Source organism: Thamnophis sirtalis, unplaced genomic scaffold (assembly GCF_051295495.1).
Source record: "Thamnophis sirtalis isolate CommonGarterSnake01/CBP01778 unplaced genomic scaffold, rThaSir2_p1.2 scaffold_2, whole genome shotgun sequence".
NCBI lineage: Eukaryota > Metazoa > Chordata > Lepidosauria > Squamata > Natricidae > Thamnophis > Thamnophis sirtalis.
In genome coordinates, this window is record NW_028261382.1 from 94922781 (window position 1) to 94941821 (window position 19041).

At 40.8% G+C, this 19041-nt stretch overlaps 1 protein-coding gene across 1 annotated transcript in view; it reads left to right on the forward strand.

Moving 5' to 3' along the window:
• Positions 1-17870, forward strand: part of CLMP (CXADR like cell adhesion molecule) — a 48293-nt gene extending 30423 nt beyond the window's left edge. The window contains exons 2-7 of the mRNA XM_014075074.2: positions 4069-4226; positions 7248-7449; positions 9401-9565; positions 10279-10401; positions 12708-12846; positions 16092-17870. Of these exons, the coding sequence (XP_013930549.2) occupies positions 4069-4226; positions 7248-7449; positions 9401-9565; positions 10279-10401; positions 12708-12846; positions 16092-16386 (1082 nt within the window). The 3' untranslated portion in view covers positions 16387-17870. The remainder of the gene's footprint in view (positions 1-4068; positions 4227-7247; positions 7450-9400; positions 9566-10278; positions 10402-12707; positions 12847-16091) is intronic.
• The last annotated feature ends 1171 nt before the right edge of the window (positions 17871-19041 follow it).

The window sequence follows — 19041 nt, forward strand, 5'->3', positions numbered from 1 at the left end:
CCACCAGATATCAGGATGCAATAAATTATGCATGGGACGATAATACCAAATGTTTTTAAAAAATGAATGCAAGAGACACGTTTTCTTATATTTTTTGGGCTTTCTACAGCAAGTATCCAGGATATAGTTCACAATTCCCCCCCCCCACCTACACACCTTCTAACGATCTGTCTACATTTCGGGCACAGCTCAGCAATTATCAGGTCCTTAAAGGGCTGAGTTGGTGTTGTGATGATGTGGCACTTCTGTGTAAATCCTCCATTCAGCTTTATTTTTGCCTTCTGCAGTTTGCCTGGCCCCTTTATACACGCTTTCGTCCTACGGATTCCAGCTGCTTCTTATCCTCTGAAAGAGGAAAACAAGGGGTGGGGGGAAATGCACCACCACCCCCAGACACACACACACACAAATAAACACACATGCACATACAAATCTAAGAGAGCCTCCTAAAAGCTTCATCGCAAACGCATAAGAGTCAAATCAAGCTGGGCCTCCAAATCCCTAGATTTCTTGGCCAACCTCTTTGCTATGATGAGACCAGTTAGCTGGTCCCCCCCTGGGATCTGACAGGCTTCAACTACTTTTCAAGCCAGACACTTCTGCCTCCCCACCACATTCCTGAAACGGAAGAGCGGCTCAGAGCGAATGGCTTGCAGGCGTCGTCGCGCTTGTGGGACCGGGCCTCCCCAGTTCAAAACATCGGCAGCCCTCGAGGCGGCCCTTGAGACGAGGTGACCTCTAGCCTCTCTCCCGCTCCGAGCCAAAGAAAACACAAAACAGATGTGCAGAACCGGGCAGGATGGATAGAAGGGATGACAGAACGGTCTAGCCGATTCTTTCGGTGCAAATGGAGTGCAAATTTCAACCCCGTGTCCTACGGGCTCCGTTTAGGAAGCCGCAGAGGACAGTTGGGACAATGAGAAGTCCAGAGCTTCTGCAGTTGTTCCAACACTGGAGGTTGGACAACCATGTCTATGAAATGGTATTTTCCTGCCTAAGTAGGGAGTTGGACTAGAAGATCTCCAAGGTCCCTTCCAACTCTGTTATTCTATTCTATCCTATTCTATCCTATCCTTCCCAACTCATCCCACTCTACTCTACTCCACTCCACTCTACTCTATTCTCTACTTATTCCATATTCTATTCTGTTCTGTCCAACAATAAACCATCTTTCCAAGCAGCCTCCATGTCTCCAGTGTCTTTTTCCCCACTTGGAGCCGAACCCAGAAGGACATTTCTTTCATCAATGTAAATGGAAATGATAGCCTAATATTAAAGTCAGATAATCGGCTAAGAGAGTAAGGTGGTGTTTGCTTCTCAATTAATCTCAGTTTTTTATGGGCTATAGTAAAATGCTACAATCTAGGAAGGACCTGTTGCAAATATTAATTTCAGTGGTCCTCTTCTGTACGCTTCCTCTTTGCTGATAATGATTTGCAGCTCTGTAGCTAAATCCAATAAATATGAAGCTTTGCTCATTTTTAAATTTTAAACTTTTTTTCATATAGTCACGGGGGGGGGGGAATGTTTTTTTCCCTTAAAAAAAGGAGAAGTCACACTCTGCTTCTTAGATTTAAGGATTTCCAGCCAAGTACAACTAACTCCAAAATAATTTCAAAAGTTGTCAGTTCAAACGCTTGGAGTGACAATTGTTCTTTGAGTAAATCCTGCCCTCTTGCGGTGCAACTCACCAATTGTGTTCATTTCTTTTTTAAAAAAAATATATGCTGTTATTGATTTCCATTTTCATAGAGGGAGGTAACTACAGTGTGTCGACAGTGCTTTGTTTTCAAAGGCAAGAAATCCCAGTGGGAAAAGTAAGGCTTAAATCAGTGGAGAATATAGACTGCATTGCTTAGCTACTAACACTTAGCACATTAAAAAATCTAAACTATAGAGCAAAAAAATGTGTATAGTGGGTAGGGACTAGTTCTTTGATACTATTCATTTTTAAAGAAGTTTCTCTTTTGGTGAGTAGGGATTAAGAGCAGCCATGTTTCCTTCAAGTGGTGTATTTTGATGAGATAAAGATCAAGGGAGGTACTAATACCACTCTATAAAGCCTTAGTAAGAACACACCTAGAGAACTGCCTCCAGTTTTGGTCACCACACTATAAAAACGATATTGAGACTCTGGAAAGAGTACAGAGAAGAGCAACAGAGAGGATTAGCAGACTGGAGGCTAAAACACATGAAGAACGGTTGCAGGAACTGGGCATGGCTAGTCTAGGGAAGAAAAGAACCAGGGGAGACATGATAGCAGCCTTCCAATATTGCCACAGAGAGGAAGGGGTCAACCTATTTTCCAAAGCACCTGAAGGCCAGACAAGGAATAATGGATGGAAACTGAACAAGGAGAGATTCAACCTGGAAATAAGGGGGATTTTTTTCTGACAGTGAGAACAAGCAACCAAAGGAACAGAAGTTGCCTTTGGAGATTGTGGGAGCTTCATCATTGGAGACTTTTAAGAAGATTGGACTGCCATTTGTCAGAAATGGTGCAGGGTCTCCTGCTTCAGCAAGGGGTTGGATTAGAAGACCCACAAGATCCCTTCCAATTCTGATAATATGTAATCCTGTCAAGGTTCTGACTGATGTACTCAACCAAAGCAAGCACAATCGAGATGATCCAATCTCTTTATGCAAAACCTTATGGAGTACATCATTTCGGCACCTTTGAAGGCAAAATTAGATTGAGATCTTTCCCGCACTAACACCTAGAGTTAAATGTCCCAATTCTTCCACCTCCCAATTAGCTCAGGTCTCGTCCAATACAAACTCCAAATATTGTTATGGGCAAGTCTTTTTGGCTCTACGTAAACACCTGCCAAAAGGTTCTCACACTGACATCTAGATGTCTGACCCATGTTCTATCTCCCACTCCCCTCAAAAAAAATAGTTCGTTGGCAAGCTGATAATAGAACCAAGAGCAAGAAGTATTTTGAAGCTTGATAGATATACTCAGGACTTGAGAAGTTATTTAGCTCTTCTCCAGCAGGGGCTGCTGTAGAGGAAAGAAAGAAAAGGGAGATAAATATTGCTGGGATCAAAACAGAAATATTCCAAAGGAACTCAATATTCATAGATAATTCCAAGTACAGGTGTGTGTGTGTGTGTTTTCTCATTCTTCCAGAATACTTGACTCTAAAGACTAAAATGGTGATCCTCTCAGAGGTGGGATTCACAGGTTACCACCAGTTTGCAAATGTTGGCCCGTGTGTGCTTTCTACGTCTCTTGCGCGCCTTCTGTGCCTCACATGCGCGCCTCCTGCGCATAGACACGGCCTTCCACGCATGCACTTTGCTCGCGTGCAGGGCGTCTAAAACAAGGCTACATATAGGCAGCGGTGGGTTGCAAATATTTTTACTACCGGTTCGGGGGCACGAATGTAATGCTTCTGCGCATGCGCAGAAGCATCCAAACAGGGCTCCTGCCACTGCTACTACCAGTTCAGCTGAACCAGGAGCAACCCACCACTGTACATAGGACATCATGGAGCTGAGGGACGGGGCAGGGGGGGCCCACCTTACCCCACCCCACCCACAGGTCACCATTACCATTTCACCTGAACCAGTCTAAACCGGCTGAATGCCACCTCTGGATCTTCCCCATTGATGTCATGTGTGTTTGATTTTTTTTCTTTTTTTAAACAAGCAATCCTTTTATGTCTTTGGAAATGCAAACAAACTCCAGACACAGAGCTGCACCCTAAATGTTGTATATCTGAATACTAATCTACTAACACGTAATTACGTGAAAATGCACTCCAAAGATGTACTGTTTGTTTGGGTAAACAAAATACATATGCATCATTAATCATTGAGCATCAGGTAAAGCAGAGTATACACTGTTGTTTTTGTTAATTGCACCTCCCAAAAGAAAGATTTTCAGCATGCCTTCTAAGTTACGATCTCTAAAAAAAAAAAAGACTACTTCCCCCCACCCGCCCGCTGCCAAAGGAAAGTTCTTGGTATATTGGCCCATATTGCAACCAAAAAGGAAACTAAAAAAAAAACTATATTGATGAGATCAGAAATCAGTGAACTGACTTAATTCTTCTTTTTCAGCCTCCTGTTGCCCTTGGATGTCACAAGCACAGACCGAATTTAAAAGGGTGGCGGAAGGAAACGTGACTTTGCCCTGCCACCATCGCCTCCATCTTCTGGAGCCAGGGAGTCTGGATATAGAATGGCTGCTAAAGAACTCTGAAGCTAAACCCAAAGTGGTAAGGTCTAACCTGGTCTTCCAACTTGAAGACGCGAGGACTTCGACTCCCAGAATTCCACATGCTGGCTGAGGAATTCTGGGGATTGAAGTCCACACGTTTTAAAGTTGCAAAGGTTGAGGGACACTCCTCTAACCGCTAACACGCATTGCCTCTAGATCATTGTTGCGTGGCTCGTTTTCTAGGCTTGTCAATATTTATAGAATGAATATTTACAGGTCTGAGAATGTAGAAAGGTAGCTAGCCAACTCTCCTAGTAGAATGGAATAGCTTGAGAAATATTAAAAAGGCAGAATGTTATATTTCCCTAAAGGAGAGACATGTTTTTAAAGACAGAAAGCAGCCCCCAAGTCTTTCTTAATTCTTTACTTTATTGTCATTGTACGTATATACACAGTAGACACATACAACGAAATTCACATATCACCCAGAGACCAGGCCCAACACACATGACAATCCCAAAACACACCCCTACCCACCAAAAATAGCTCAGTGATGGTGGCCCTTTAGTTCATTGTTGAGTGCAATTATAGCTCTGAGATCAAAGCTATTCGGAAGATGTCTGGCCCTAGTTTTAATTGTTCTGTATCTTCTGCCAGAAGTCAACAGTCTAAAAAGATTGTAAGCAGGATGGGAAGAGTCTCGGAGAATGTTATGCAACTTCCTCAAACAGCGAGATGCAAAGATGTCATCCAGGACTGGTAGCTGGAGCCCGGTGATATTCTGGGCAGTTTTAATGATTCTCTCTAGAGCTTTTTTGTCCGCTGCAGAGCTGATCCCATACCATGCAAGAATGCTGTATGTCAGGACCAGTGGTGGGATTCAGCCAGTTCGCACCTATTCGGGAGAACCGGTTGGTAACTTTCTAAGCAGTTAGGAGAACCGGTTGTTGGAAGAAATCTTTTGTTTTTTCCCACTTTACAGGGCTAATCCCGTAAGGAAGGCAGGAAGGAAACATTCTGGTGTTGTTTCTAGCCTCATCTTTGTTGCCCTGCTTACAGAAACTGCCTCTCCGGTTAACCCTTATCACATTGTCACAGCTAAGGCGAAGCGCCCATTGACCTGAGTGACATTGAGTTGGCCACGCCCACCCAATCACATGGCCACTGAGCTCCACCTACCCAGCCGGTCATTAGGGCAGAGAACTGGTTGTTAAATTATTTGAATCCCACCACTGGTCAGGACACTCTCAATAGTGCTGTGATAGTAGGACAGAAGTAGATGCTGAGATAGATTTTCTTTTCCTGGGCATTCTCAGGAAGTGCAGCCTCTTCTGGGCCTTCTTCACAAGCATGTTAACATCCATGGTCCATGAGAGGTCTTCCGAGATATAAATGCCCAGGAATTTAAAGCTACCAACCCTCTCCACCTCCTCACCATTTATGTACAATGGTAAATATAGCCCCAGCAGGACTGGGCCAGCCTATCTACCAGACAATTACACCTTCAGTTCCAGGGTGATGGGATTAAAATATGACCCTCCAGGACATTATCTAGCAGCCGAGCTCACTGCATTGCTAAATCTCCTGGGGACATTACATCAGCCCAAGGTTCAACCAAACTTGATTCAAACATGACTCCACATGGGAGTCTGACGACAGCCAATAGAATACTTATTCTTGCACAGGAACAGGAAGCTCAAGTTCAAAGCCCAGGAGAGGGTATAAATACCTCTCTCTCTCCACTCCATGTGGTCAGCTGCCCGGGATTTCAAACCCGTGTGGACTTATCCATCAATAAACCATCTTTCCAATCAGCCCGCATGTTTCCAGTGTCTTTCACCCCCACTTGGAACTGAACTAGATGGGCATTTCTTCCAACAATTAAGAATTGTGGGTTTGTAGGACAATGGGTCAGGCTTTCTTGCAGATGCATCTTGCAAATACTTCTTTATACATGCTGTTGTATCAGGAGTAGTTAACACAAGACCAAGCAGAAAGCAAAAAAAGGTGTTTAAACATTGTCTATAACTCTTTAAACCACGTTAGTCTTGTTATGCCCCCCATTTACTACAAATCTCCCTTTGGCACAGTCCTGGATAATTGTGATTTGCCTTCATTGTGATTTTAGCTCAAAAGGAAAGAAAGCGCTTACACAAATGTGAATCACACACTGGGTTTCCTACAAGGCTTACCAAAATTTCACAGCAATCATCTGAGCGTTGAAAACATATTTGTTTTTTCAACTGTGGCTCAGGATTGGCAGATAGACAGTCAAAATTATGAGTCATGACAAGCCATCAAATATACCAATTAGTGGTTACAGCAGAAATTCCAGGACCCAACGGCCATCTTAAAATTCACCTCTTTTCCAATCTTCTCAATGAAGAGGACTGGATATCTTTCTTTTTTTTTTTCATACAGTGCAAAGACATCAGAAGATACATGGATGCATGCTGAGGTTTCAAAGGAATTAGAACTGATCGGCCAAGTGTTTTTCCCTTTCTCAACTGCTTTGCAAAAGCAGTAGTTAAACTTAACTTTCCTCCCAAACATGCAGCTTTGCTGATGAAGTGAAGTGTGAGATAATCCTTTAAACAAACAAACAAAAACCATTATCAGATTATGGTCAGTTCCAGATTACAGTTTGGAGGTTTAAGGTGCTACCCTGTTTCCCTGAAAATAAGACTTCCCTAGATAATAAGCCCAGATAATAAACTTTTGAGCGCATGTGCTAAAATAAGCCCCTCCCCCAAATAAGCCCTGCCCTAAAATATTTAAATGCATGTGGGGTCGGTCCTAAGGTCCTAATATTTCCTAAGATGTTTCATTTTTCTAGGAGGGGAGCAGCTTCCCACAAATGTATGGCCACGAGAACCATTAAGGCATACAGTAATTATGAAACTGAATTGGTGCACACTCTTTATTAGCCATTTTGGAAGCTTGTTTTGTTATTGGTTGTGTGACATGAGTAATCATAGCTGGGGAGGTTAGCTGGTAAACAAAGAAATGCTGGCATAAGTTTGATATCATCTTTGGCCAAACTAAGTTTGCAAAGCTGATGAGTAACCTTGTCTCCCAGGTGATCACTTATGCAGGCGGCAACATCTATCATGACATGATCGAAGAGCAAAAGGGACGCGTGTCCTTCGCCTCCAATTTCCTGGGTGGAGACGCTTCTCTGGAGATTTCTCTTCTGCAGCCAAGCGACTCTGGGCAATATACGTGCAAAGTTAAAAATGCTGGACAGTATGAATGGAGCCATATCACTTTGAAGGTTCTAGGTAAGACTTTCAAAACAAGTCTAGAAGCCAACACAGTTCTAGGCTACATCAACAGAGGGACGGAATCAAGATCACGGGAAGTGTTCATTCCACTTTATAAGGCCTTGGTAAGGCCACACTTGAAATATTTGCATTCAGTTTTGGTCGCCACGATGTAGAAAAGATGTGGAGACTCTAGAAAGAGGGCAGAGTAGAACGACAAAGAAGATTAGGGGACTGGAGGCTAAAACCTATGAAGAACGATTGCAGGAATTGGGTCTGTCTAGTTTAATGAAAAGAAGGACTGTGGGAGACATGATAGCAGTGATCCAATATCTCAGGGGTTGCCACAAAAAAGAGGGAGTCAAGCTCTTCTCCAAAGCACCTGAGGGCAGAACAAGAAGCAATGGGTAGAAACTAATCAAGGAGAGAAGCAACTTAGAACTGAAGAGAAATTTCCTGACAGTTAGAACAATTAATCAGTGGAAGTGCTTTCCTCCAGAAGCTGTGAATGCCCCAACACTGGAAGTCTTTAAGAAGATGTTGGATAGCCATTTTTCTGAAATGGTATAGTGTTTCCTGACTAGGCAGGGGGTTGGACTAGAAGACCTCCAAGGTCCCTTCCAACTCTGCTATTGTATTGTATTGTATTGTATTGTATTGTATTGTATTGTATTGTATTGTATTGTATTGTATTGTATTGTATTGTATTGTAAGTATTTAGCTTTTCTGTTGAATGTCCCGGTGGGTTTTTCCCCCCCTCAGCCACAGGGAGAACCTCACTGATTGTCCCAAAGGTGCTTTTTCAGGAGGGCAACTGGACTTTCTTGTTATTTTTCTTTTGAAGACATTTCACTTCTCACCCAAGAAGCTTCTTGAATGGCTAGAGTTAAAGAAGCTTCCAAAGAAAAACCAGAAAGTCCAGTTGCCTCCTGAAAAATAGCACCTTTGGGACAACCATGACCTGGATGACCGAAAATCTCTTTAGACCTTTTAGCTATACAATTTGCATCTCATTTAAGTTTATTTATAAATAAACAAAGTATAAAATTTGGGATGAACACCCTTTGAAACAGTGGTGGGATTCAAATAATTTAACAACCGGTTCTCTGCCCTGATGACCAACTGGGTAGGCAGGGTGGTCATGTGACTGGGTGGGTGTAGCCAACTCGTCACTCAGGTTGATGGGCGCTTTGCCTTAGCTGTGACAATGTGATAAGGGTTAACCGGAGGCAGTTTCTGTAAGCAGGACAATAAAGATTAGGCTAGAAACACCACCAGAATGTTCCTTCCTTCCAGCCTTCCTTACAGGATTAGCCCTGTAAAGTGGAGTGGGGGAGAGAGATTTATTCTAATAACTGGTTCTCCGAACTGCTGAGAAAGTTGGCAAGCGGTTCTCCCGAATAGGTGTGAACCGGCTGAATCCCATCACTGCTTTGAATGGTGTGGAACAGTGGTGGGATTCAAAAAATTTTACTACCTGTTCTGTGGGTGTGGCTTGGTGGGCGTGGCAGGGGAAAGTTACTGCAAAATCCCCATTTCCTCCTGATCAGCTGGGACTCGGGAGGCAGAGAATAGATGGGGGTAGGGTCAGTCAAGGGTGGTATTTACCGGTTCTCTGAACTACTCAAAATTTCTGCTACCGGTTCTTCAGAACTGGTCAGAACCTGCTGAATCCCACCTCTGCTACAGAAGTAACCCTGAGGACAGAGATAAACCTCCAAGTGGCCTCAATGACTGCCTAAAAGACTGCAAATGCCCAGCTCTCTGCAAGGACTATAAATCCTTCCATTCCCCCACCGTCCTGTCAGAATGGAAGAAGTTTCTTGGATGAGAAGCGAAAGGTCTTCGAAAGCAAAAACAAGATAGTCCAGTTGCCTCCTGAAATAAAAGCACCTTTGGGACACCTGGATGTCTGAGAATCTCTACAGAATCTCACTGATCGTTTTTTTTTTCTCCCCTTCCTTTCCAGAGAAACCTTCAAAACCCAAATGCTGGAAAGAAGGGGTGGCATCTGAAGGAAAAGAAATCACTTTACAATGTAACTCCGTTTCTGGCACAGCCCCTATCATGTACACATGGCAGCGCGTAGATTCAAAGGGAAAATTTGAGTCTCTGCCACCCTCAACACGTCTCAGTGAGTTTTGCCGGTTCAAACCGTCCTCTGCTCCCTCGTAAATTATCCTATTTCTGTGGTTTTTTAAAATGCATTTTCCTTTATTCTACATCACATTTGCAGTTTTGCAAGAACAGTGTATGGGCTGTATCAAATCTTTTTTAAATATACGTAGTATTATTCACCCTGATCATAACTATCATGAGTGAGCTCCCGTTACTTGTCCCAGCTTCTGCCAACCTAGCAGTTCGAAAGCATGTAAAAAATGCAAGTAGAAAAATAGGGACCACCTTTGGTGGGAAGGGAACTGTGTTCCGTGCACCTTCAGTGTTGAGTCAAGCTGGCCACATGACCATGGAGATGTCTTAGGACAGCCCTGGCTCTTTGGCTTTGAAATGGAGATATACACCGCCCCCTAGAGTCAGGAATAACTAGCATATATGTGCGAGGGAAACCTTTACCTTAATCCTAGCTGCTGTTCTTACACGTAGCATTAAGTATATGATTCTTTTATTGTATTTCCCTGGTAGTACACCCAATAAGAATAGTTCTGGTTTTACATCTATTTGTTGTGTTGTCATCTCTTCTAGCCACCCTTTTTTTTCTTTGCCCAATTATCCCATTTCTTATTTAAAACCACCACTGTATATATTACACTGGCAGATTAATTCTACAATTTAATGATACCGTTCTGCTGTAAATGTCACTGAATCCTGCCTCTTCATTTATTTTAGATCTGTCTAATCCTGCCCAAATTATTATGAAGAATCTCACATGGATGTTCACAGGATCATACCAGTGCACTGCCTCCAACGAAGCAGGAGAGGACAGCTGTGCCATACAAGTGACAGTGCAACGTAAGTATGTGAGATATCTAGGAACATTTGAATGGAGCTTGGAGAACTACTGATAATCAAAGCCCCTGAAGGCCAGACAAGGAATAATGGATGGAAACTGAACAAGGAGAGATTCAACCTAGAAATAAGGAGAACTTTTTCTGACAGTGAGAACAATCAACTAAGGGAACAGAAGTTGCCTTCAAAAGTTGTGGGAGCTTCATCACTGGAGGCTTTCAAGGAGAGACTGGACTGCCATTTGTCAGAAATGGTGCAGGGTCTCCTGCTTCAGCGGGGGTTGGATTAGAAGACCCACAAGATCCCTTCCAGCTCTGTTAATCTGAATCAGTGCAGGAATCAGAATAGAAGTCTTCTGCTACAATGGTAGCTTCCCCTGGTAGAGCAGCCTGCAGAGAGGCAAGGAAGGGGCTCTGAAGCAAACATTCAGGAACCATTACAGAAATCAAAAGGATGAAAGCATTCCTTAATGTATTCAGGAAAGACTCCCTTGGGTATGAGGAGGGAGGGAGGGAAAGGCACAATCAGACTTGTAAGGTTCTGTTCGTATACTCCTTGACTTACAACCATAATTGAGCCCAAAATTTCTGTTAAGCGAGACATTGTCTTTTGCCCCGTTTTATTACTTTCTTTCCACATTTGTTTTGTCTTAATTCGTAATTCGTAATTTAATAAGCTTACATGCCACCCAATCCCATAGGACTCCGGGCGGCTTACAAATACGAGATAAAATAACAAATAGGGGAGAAATGAAAAGAGTTTAAAAAACACAACATACATTGGTTTCCTTTTCTTGTAGGGCTGTCCCAGTTCTCAGTAGAACATGATTGAATAATCAAAATGGGTAGTGATGTAACATGAGTCATTGGCTCCTTGTTCTGGAAAGGGCAGCAACTTTTCCCAACAGTTTTAAGTTGGGAAAAGGCAAGTCCAACCTCAGCATTTATCAGCGCTGTGAGCTGAAAAGAACTCTTAGATGTTATTTTGAAGGGAAAGTGACCTCATGGAAAGCAATTATGACAATCGAATTGAGGCAAAACATTCCTGGACCGTGGATAATACTGCCTCGCCAAGGATACAATTTGAGCCTCTTTTATCCCATCCAGAAAATGCTGGATTGAGACCCGTGGAGGCATCTTATACCTGAGCATCCTCAGAATCAAAGTTCATCACCCCACCTTATTCTAAAATCTCTCCGAGAAAATTTCACATAGATGTTAAATAACACAGAGGTGGTAGCTGGCCCTGTGGGACTTAAGAGCTTTTTCCCATGAGTACCAACTGGAGCTGCTCGTTTAAAAAAAGAACAAGACAATCTTAAAAACAGCCTCCTACACTGACTCCCAGAAGGGTTCCATGTTTGCCAGGTATCTAGAAAGGACTGGGTGGGAAGGGTGTGCTTCTTCCTTCACCCGGAACTTCCTTTTATATTCAACACCGGAACTTAAGTTTTAAACAAATGAAAAGTCTAATGTGCAATATATGCGAAGGCCAAAACATTTTAACATTTTAAATCTAAGCTTTGGGGAGTCAGGTATGTGAAATATGCAATGCAAAAGAAAGCGGAGGCAACTCGGAGTACATTTAGAGCAATTAATGGTCTGTACACAACAGGGCGGATTGCACCACTGTTGAATATCTGAAGTGATAAACTACTACCGTTTGCATAATCCGAGATGCGCTGGCTGAGGAAAAACCGAGAAGAAAACAACCAGCCCACTGCTCCAGGGTAGAGTTAATTCAGTTTAACCTGTGTTGTAATTTTATTCACCGTTTAGCCATGGAAAATGAAGTCTCCCTTGAACCGAGCTCGTTTCCTGGGGACGACACAAACATGTCCATGTTGTTTTCTTGCTAACTCTACAGAAGTGGTTTGTTTTCAACTTCTACCAGAGTAATTTTGCAACTTTCCAAAGTACTGTAGAAACCCAGGGACTTCCTGCCGATCTCTGCCTCAATCACAAAATCAGGTCCAATTTGTTTTTATTTTTTTCAAGGTCACCCAAAGTTGCCAGGGCTGTACCTCCTGTGGCATAAAACAATGAGAATATATATATATATATATATATATATATATATATATATATATATATATATATATATATATATATATATATATATATATATATATATATATATATATATATATATATATATATATATATATATATATATATATACACACACTATACGTTTTAGGATAAAAGAAAGGAATTGAAAATGTCTATGCCACAGATGCCAGAATTACAAGGACGGTATTTGGCTGTAGGTAGAACAAATAAAACCTAGCATTGTTTCTAAATCGACAGATCCCCCGAATGTCGGCATCATTGCCGGAGCAATCTGTGGAGTGATGGGAGTATCCTTGCTCGTTGTCTTGGCTGTGTGGCGAACTATCAAAAGGAAAGAAAAAAATAGATACGAGGAAGAGACTCCAAATGAAATCAGGTAATTGCTTCTGTAAAAACCACTTTTTTAAGCATTCAAAAGTTGCAAAGCCTCTTAATTTTATTACAGAATAGCCTCAGAACTGGAGGGGAGAATATAAGTCAGCAATAAAGGGAACGTTTTATGTGCGATTCCAAAATCAATCACCAACGTTCAGTTTTAAAGGAGATCATGTAGTAGGGTTCCAAATCATCTCTTTCTGAAACCACGTCAAGCGAATCTGAGTTGTGAGGAACTTCCTAGTGTGCTCTATGAACTAACAGCCAAAAATATATGTTTTGTGATCTTTTTAAAGATTTAATACATTTACTATGCCATTTCTTTTCCTGGATTACAACTGCAATGCCCTTTGGAGAAAATAAGGCTCTTGATCTTCTATTTAAAGCAAATTTACATTTTCAAAGATGGAATGAGGATTTTAGGTTTTGAATTGTTTAGTCATCAGCATATATGGGAGGCACCCACTTTTCATAACTTTTCTGTAAGATGACAATATACTCTCTTGTGTTGAATCTACTCTATCATAGCACATCACTTTTTACTAGATGTTTCTTGAACTTTCTTTGTGGGGCATTTACGGGAAGATTTCAACAGTATGACTCAACTGGTAACACCCTTATGACTCAAAGGAATCCTGCTGGTTAATCCTATTTGAATTTCATTTCCCACCTTTATATTCCTTTACATGTTGCAATCCGGTCATTCTGCCCTCTGCAGTTTTTGAGCAATCATTAAAGATCCTCAGTAAATCCTTGATTTACCTAAATTGATTTTCCTAAAATCAACAACTCCAGAGGTTTTTTTTTTAATTGCATGAACTTCCCTGTCCCCGTCTCTTCTTCTCCTTTTTTTTTTTTTTTTGCTCATCCTTTGAGCACCTTAAATATCTGGATTTTGTTCTATTTCACTGCCAGTTCCTGAAAGCCACATAAAAGGGTTATAAATTAATTGGCACAGGAAGCAGAGGATGCCACAAAACAACACAATTGATTTTTTCATGTTTAACAAAGGAAAATCCGGCGGGGGTGGCCGGGGGGGGGGGGGAACTATCACACTTGAGGGAAGCCAAGAACTGCATCCTGAAGTAGATGGATCTTGGACAACTTTTTAAAAATTAGATAAATTCATTGAAGATAGAAGTATCTACACAACTTTTCAGTAGCAGACATCCTGGGCACTTCTGCTGGTACCAATTTTAGGTCAACTTGCAGCTCTTTTCTTTATGGAAATAGAATTCTAAACAATACTTAGACCTTTCTAGTCTGATCCAACAACCCACTGTCTTGGAAGGATGAATACTGCATAAAAGGTACATGATATTCTGTGTAGGTGTGAATCTCAGTTGAGTCAGAAACAGAGCAATTATGTAGGTCCCATACAGCAGTCTTAAATTCACTCCCAGAATTCAGACAAGGTCTAGAACAGTGGCGAAATTTGAACATTTTTATTACTGATCCTGTGGGTGTGGCTTGGTGGCCGAGGAAGGAAAAGGATATTGCAAAATCTCCATTTCCACCCCACTCTGGGGCCAGCCAGAGGTGGTATTTGCTAGTTCTCCGAACTACTCGAAATTTCCGCTATTGGTTCTCCAGAACCTGTCAGAAGCTGCTGAATTTCACCCCTGGTCTGGAAGGAGAATCCATTTCTAAAGGCAGGGCTTAAAATCTGAGAGTCAAAGGTTCCATTTGTACATTGGCCCAAGACTGACTATGGCTTGCTAAATTAACCCAAATGCCAGATTCATACAAAGCAGTCATAAAGTAACTTCAGACAGTGTCTAGGCTCCTAACACTCTAAATTAATCTATACATTAGTCAAATGATCTTAGTCTAGCATGTCTGGGAAAATCAAACGAAGCCCAGTGATCAATCATGAGGGAACAACCAGGACTACAGAAAAGGCATTCCTGGAAACAATCAAGAAATTGAAATAAATGTCTTTTAAGACTCCTGGAGCTCTGACTAAAGGTCAGGAACACTCCTATTCAAATGCAGAAGCTCATATCAGTATGATTTATTCACAGGATTTCTACTTCTGAGTCTAATGTTCCTTTACCAGATAATTAATCATGATATTATATAATATATAAAAAATACTATGATTCAGGAATGGTCAGGAAGAGATCTCTCCAATCTACCTGTGAGGTAGACTCCCTTGGGCGACACAAAGTCCAGGGGTGGAATGAATAACCTTTCAGTTACATTGCTATAATTAATCCACCTGTCCAAAGTTTCATTGTACTGTTTTCATTGTTCATTTCCGTTCATTTTGGTGTCTGATTTTTTAAGGGAGGTGTGCACACATTAAAATCACAAAATTAGCAACAATTAGGTCACTTGCCAGAGAATGCTTTATTTTCTAGTCTAGAGTCTAGAACTTTCTTGTTCCTTGGTCATGAATAAAAAAAGAGGTTCAAATGTTTTGCCTCCCTGAAGCTTTCAAAATAACATTACCATTTCTTTTCTTACAAGTTTCTTTTACCATACATAAAATAGTTCTGGTTCAACAGTTTAATAGTAACAATAATAAAAAAAAAATGCTAACCTGAGTCCAAAAATCTGGCTGTCAGACCTGGAAGCCATCTTTTACATGGGGGCTTCAGGCCTGCCACATTTTCTGCTGTGGGAAAATAGGAGGGGGGATTATATGGTGTATGGGTGATATATATATATAGTCAAAACAACATTCTTTTCTCAGAGAGTCAAGGACACCTTGACCTGCAGCTGCGATGGTGTGACTGGAAGGCAACTCCTGTTCTGGACGGTGCCTGATTGGACCATGTGGGTGCTGGGCAGGGATATGAACTTTCATTTGGGTGGGGAAAACCTGGAAACTTTCAGATTCGGGTTTTTCCAGATGTGCCAATATGACATCTCTAATAAAATGGAACTTTGAGGAAACTCAGGCCTCGGCGTCTTTGTTCATTGGGGGTGTTACATGGAACCCTGACATTGGCTTGTGCAAGTTGCAACCAACAAAAATAATGTAACAGCACTGCAGAGAATTTTTTTAAAAATGTTACTTCTTTTAACCATGATGGGTGAAAATACTTTGTCAACAGGAGCAGCTGAGATAATGTAGTAATTTTCACCAGTCTTGGCTTAGAAAAGCTATCTACAAATAGCTTATATGGCTAGACTGCTGGCAGGCAGCCCAAGAGATTTGCTAAATCTCAAACACACTGTTGTGTTACTGGTCCTTTATTACTCAGATTTTTAATCATTTTTGCTTTCTTTTAATCCCAGGGAAGATGCAGAGGCACCCAAGGCCCGATTAGTCAAGCCTGGCTCTTCCTCTTTGGGCTCCAGAAGCTCACATTCTGGTTCTTCCTCAACAAGATCCACAGAAAACAGTGCCTCTCGCAGCCAGCAAACACTGTCAACAGAAGCTACCCCACACCTAACACCGACGCAGCGCAGCCACCTTGAGATAAATGGCAGGAAAATTGAGCCAAAGAGAAGTAACTACACCAGTTTGATCAAAACGGAAGAAACCCCTACAATGATGCCTGCTCAAAGTCGAGCTTTCCAAACCGTTTGATTACTGTTCCGTCTATTTGGGCTCCACCTATATCCATAAATTACATGCGCTGCCAGCATTATGCAATTATTTTATTTTCCAATGCAATATTGGTTTTCTATAGTCATGCACATACACACAAAGAACAAAAACCCTCAGTATTTTTTTAATCTTTCTGTTTTGAGGTACAAGCAGACTTGGAAAAGAGAACTCGTAAAAACAATTATTTCTATTTTTTTAAGATTTTTTTTTTTTTTAATTTTTGCGAGTAAAGCTTGGAAGGAGAAAAGGGAATGCTGACCCAACAGGAATAGCATTTTGCAGTTTTGGGCCAATTAGCTTTTTTTAAAAGAAAAGAATACTGTGGAATAGAGATGCTCCAGCAGAATTCTTAAGGGAAAATGAAATGCATACATATACAATTGTCTTCAGTTGTGACCTCTGCTTTTCACGGCTAATGTTAAGTCTGATCAGCTTCAAGAGAAAACTGACAGGACGTTGCATGTGTCCTTTTCTTGAATTATCAATATTTGGACACATCACCACCAATGAAGCAGAAAACAGTAACTTTGGGGAAAAGCGAGAAGCAATATTAAACTTTAATTGGTCTTCTTTACTGGAGGGACTTTCTGTGAACATGGAAGTGCATTAATTTAAGAAGGTACGTACGACTGAATACGGCTAAAGAATATAGACATTAGCCCACTGTGACCAAGCTAATGTATTTGTATGTATGTATGTATATATTCATAAATAATAAGCAATTCCACTAAAGGGAATTATATCCTAATGGATCATTAGAATGTGAGATCAGCATCAAATCCTGAATTCCATTTACAAGTTTTTAAAAATGGTGTTTTTAAAATACTGTTCTCTATGCTGGACATAGCGACATTCATTTTAGGATGAGTAGTGCCAAAGGTTTTTTTTGGGGGGGGGGGAGCATTTTTGGTGGGAATACAATGTCATGATTAGTAAACATTTTGAGGTAATAATCTAGGAAATGTGATCATTTGGATGGATACAGCATACTCAAACTTGTGCAACTAACTGCAAAATTTAAAGGAGATATAAAGAATGGAAATGAGCTGGAAATGTAGATTTCAGCTATGGTGTTAAGAATGCTTTCATCTCTCCAAAGTGGAATGTCTCATCTACGGACAGAACTAGTATCACCCAGCTTTAACGATAAGAAAATGCAAGTTGTTTGACTTCAAGTGCCAACTAGATTGCAAAGATGATGAGTTTTAAACTGATATTATTCCAGGGGGATTATTTCACATCACATTCTTAAACACAGTCAGGAAGAAGGAAATAAGAGAACCCACTAGACTCATATATTATAAGAGTAATTTATAAATGGTGACTTAGGATTCAAAAGTAGGATGTGCATTGCTAATACAGGACAGTCAGTATTACTGATCTTATAAGACTGCGACAGAAAGCTATTTTCACAAGAAATAAGAAGCAGGTTTCCAGCTATACAGCAGACACACTTAATTTAGAAGTCTCCATAACAAAATTTCTGGAGCATCTTGAAGCACATTCAACTATGATTAAAGTCAGCATTGCATGAATTCCTCAGCTGAGTCTTATATATGCTCACTCAGAAGTTAAGAACCAGGCATGGCAGGTTTCCTGTCTGCTTGTTTAGAATGTTAGGATTATTTCATCTCTCTCAACCAAGCTAGTTTATCCCTTCATCGACCTTAACTGAATATTAAAAAAGCAATTCAGCTTACAAACCATCATCAAGTCCCATAACGCAGAACACAACATAAAGTAAAATCCAAGGCAGATGAACTATTCCATCATTTTATTTATACCAAAACTCAGAATATTGCAGGTTATCAAATCATGATAGTTATCCCAAGTTGTTTTCACCACCTTTTAAATTAAAAAGCGGTTTAAATCTTATTTTAAAATTGATGCTTCATGAACAAGGTATAGAAATCAATTAGTTAGGACAATTTGCTACAAAATAGAGCACACCTGCCTTAACTCTTGGGGGGAAGGGAGCTATAGTTACTGTTAGTTTTGAAAAAGTGGCTGGCACCATGTCAAAATCCCCATTGGAAAGAATAGGGAATCATAAAATTTAGTATACGGAAACAACAAGCTCCCTGAAAGATAAATTGGCAATACACACTCTATTAGTTTTCTACTTTAATAAACATCCACTGCACAGGAAGTGAAAAATGTTTCCCTAAATCACATGCAAATATATATATATATATATATATATACCAAATACAAGAATGAATTACTCCCAATGCCACCTCAACCATTAGCACAAAAACTATGCTCAACAATAGTAAAATGCAACAAAACTCAAACAACCCATTCTATAAATTCATACAAGCAAAAACTATTCTTTAAAAAATTCTGAAAGTCCTGCCAGTTAAATCAGCGAAAAAATATGCACGCACCCCATTCACCAATGAAGCACATCTTCACCTCATCAGTGTTCTTTATGCTTATTTTTTTTCAACTGCCTGGTTTGGGTTCTTTCTTCTAAAACCATCTACTCTACCCTTCTTATAGCTACTTTAAATCATCCACATTTCATTTACTTTCCTAACCCACTCCCTTCCTCTTAGGTCAGAGTTTTGAAAGCTTACCCTGCAACATCCTGTTTCCCTTTTCCTGATAAATCTGCGGCCATCACCTATCCAA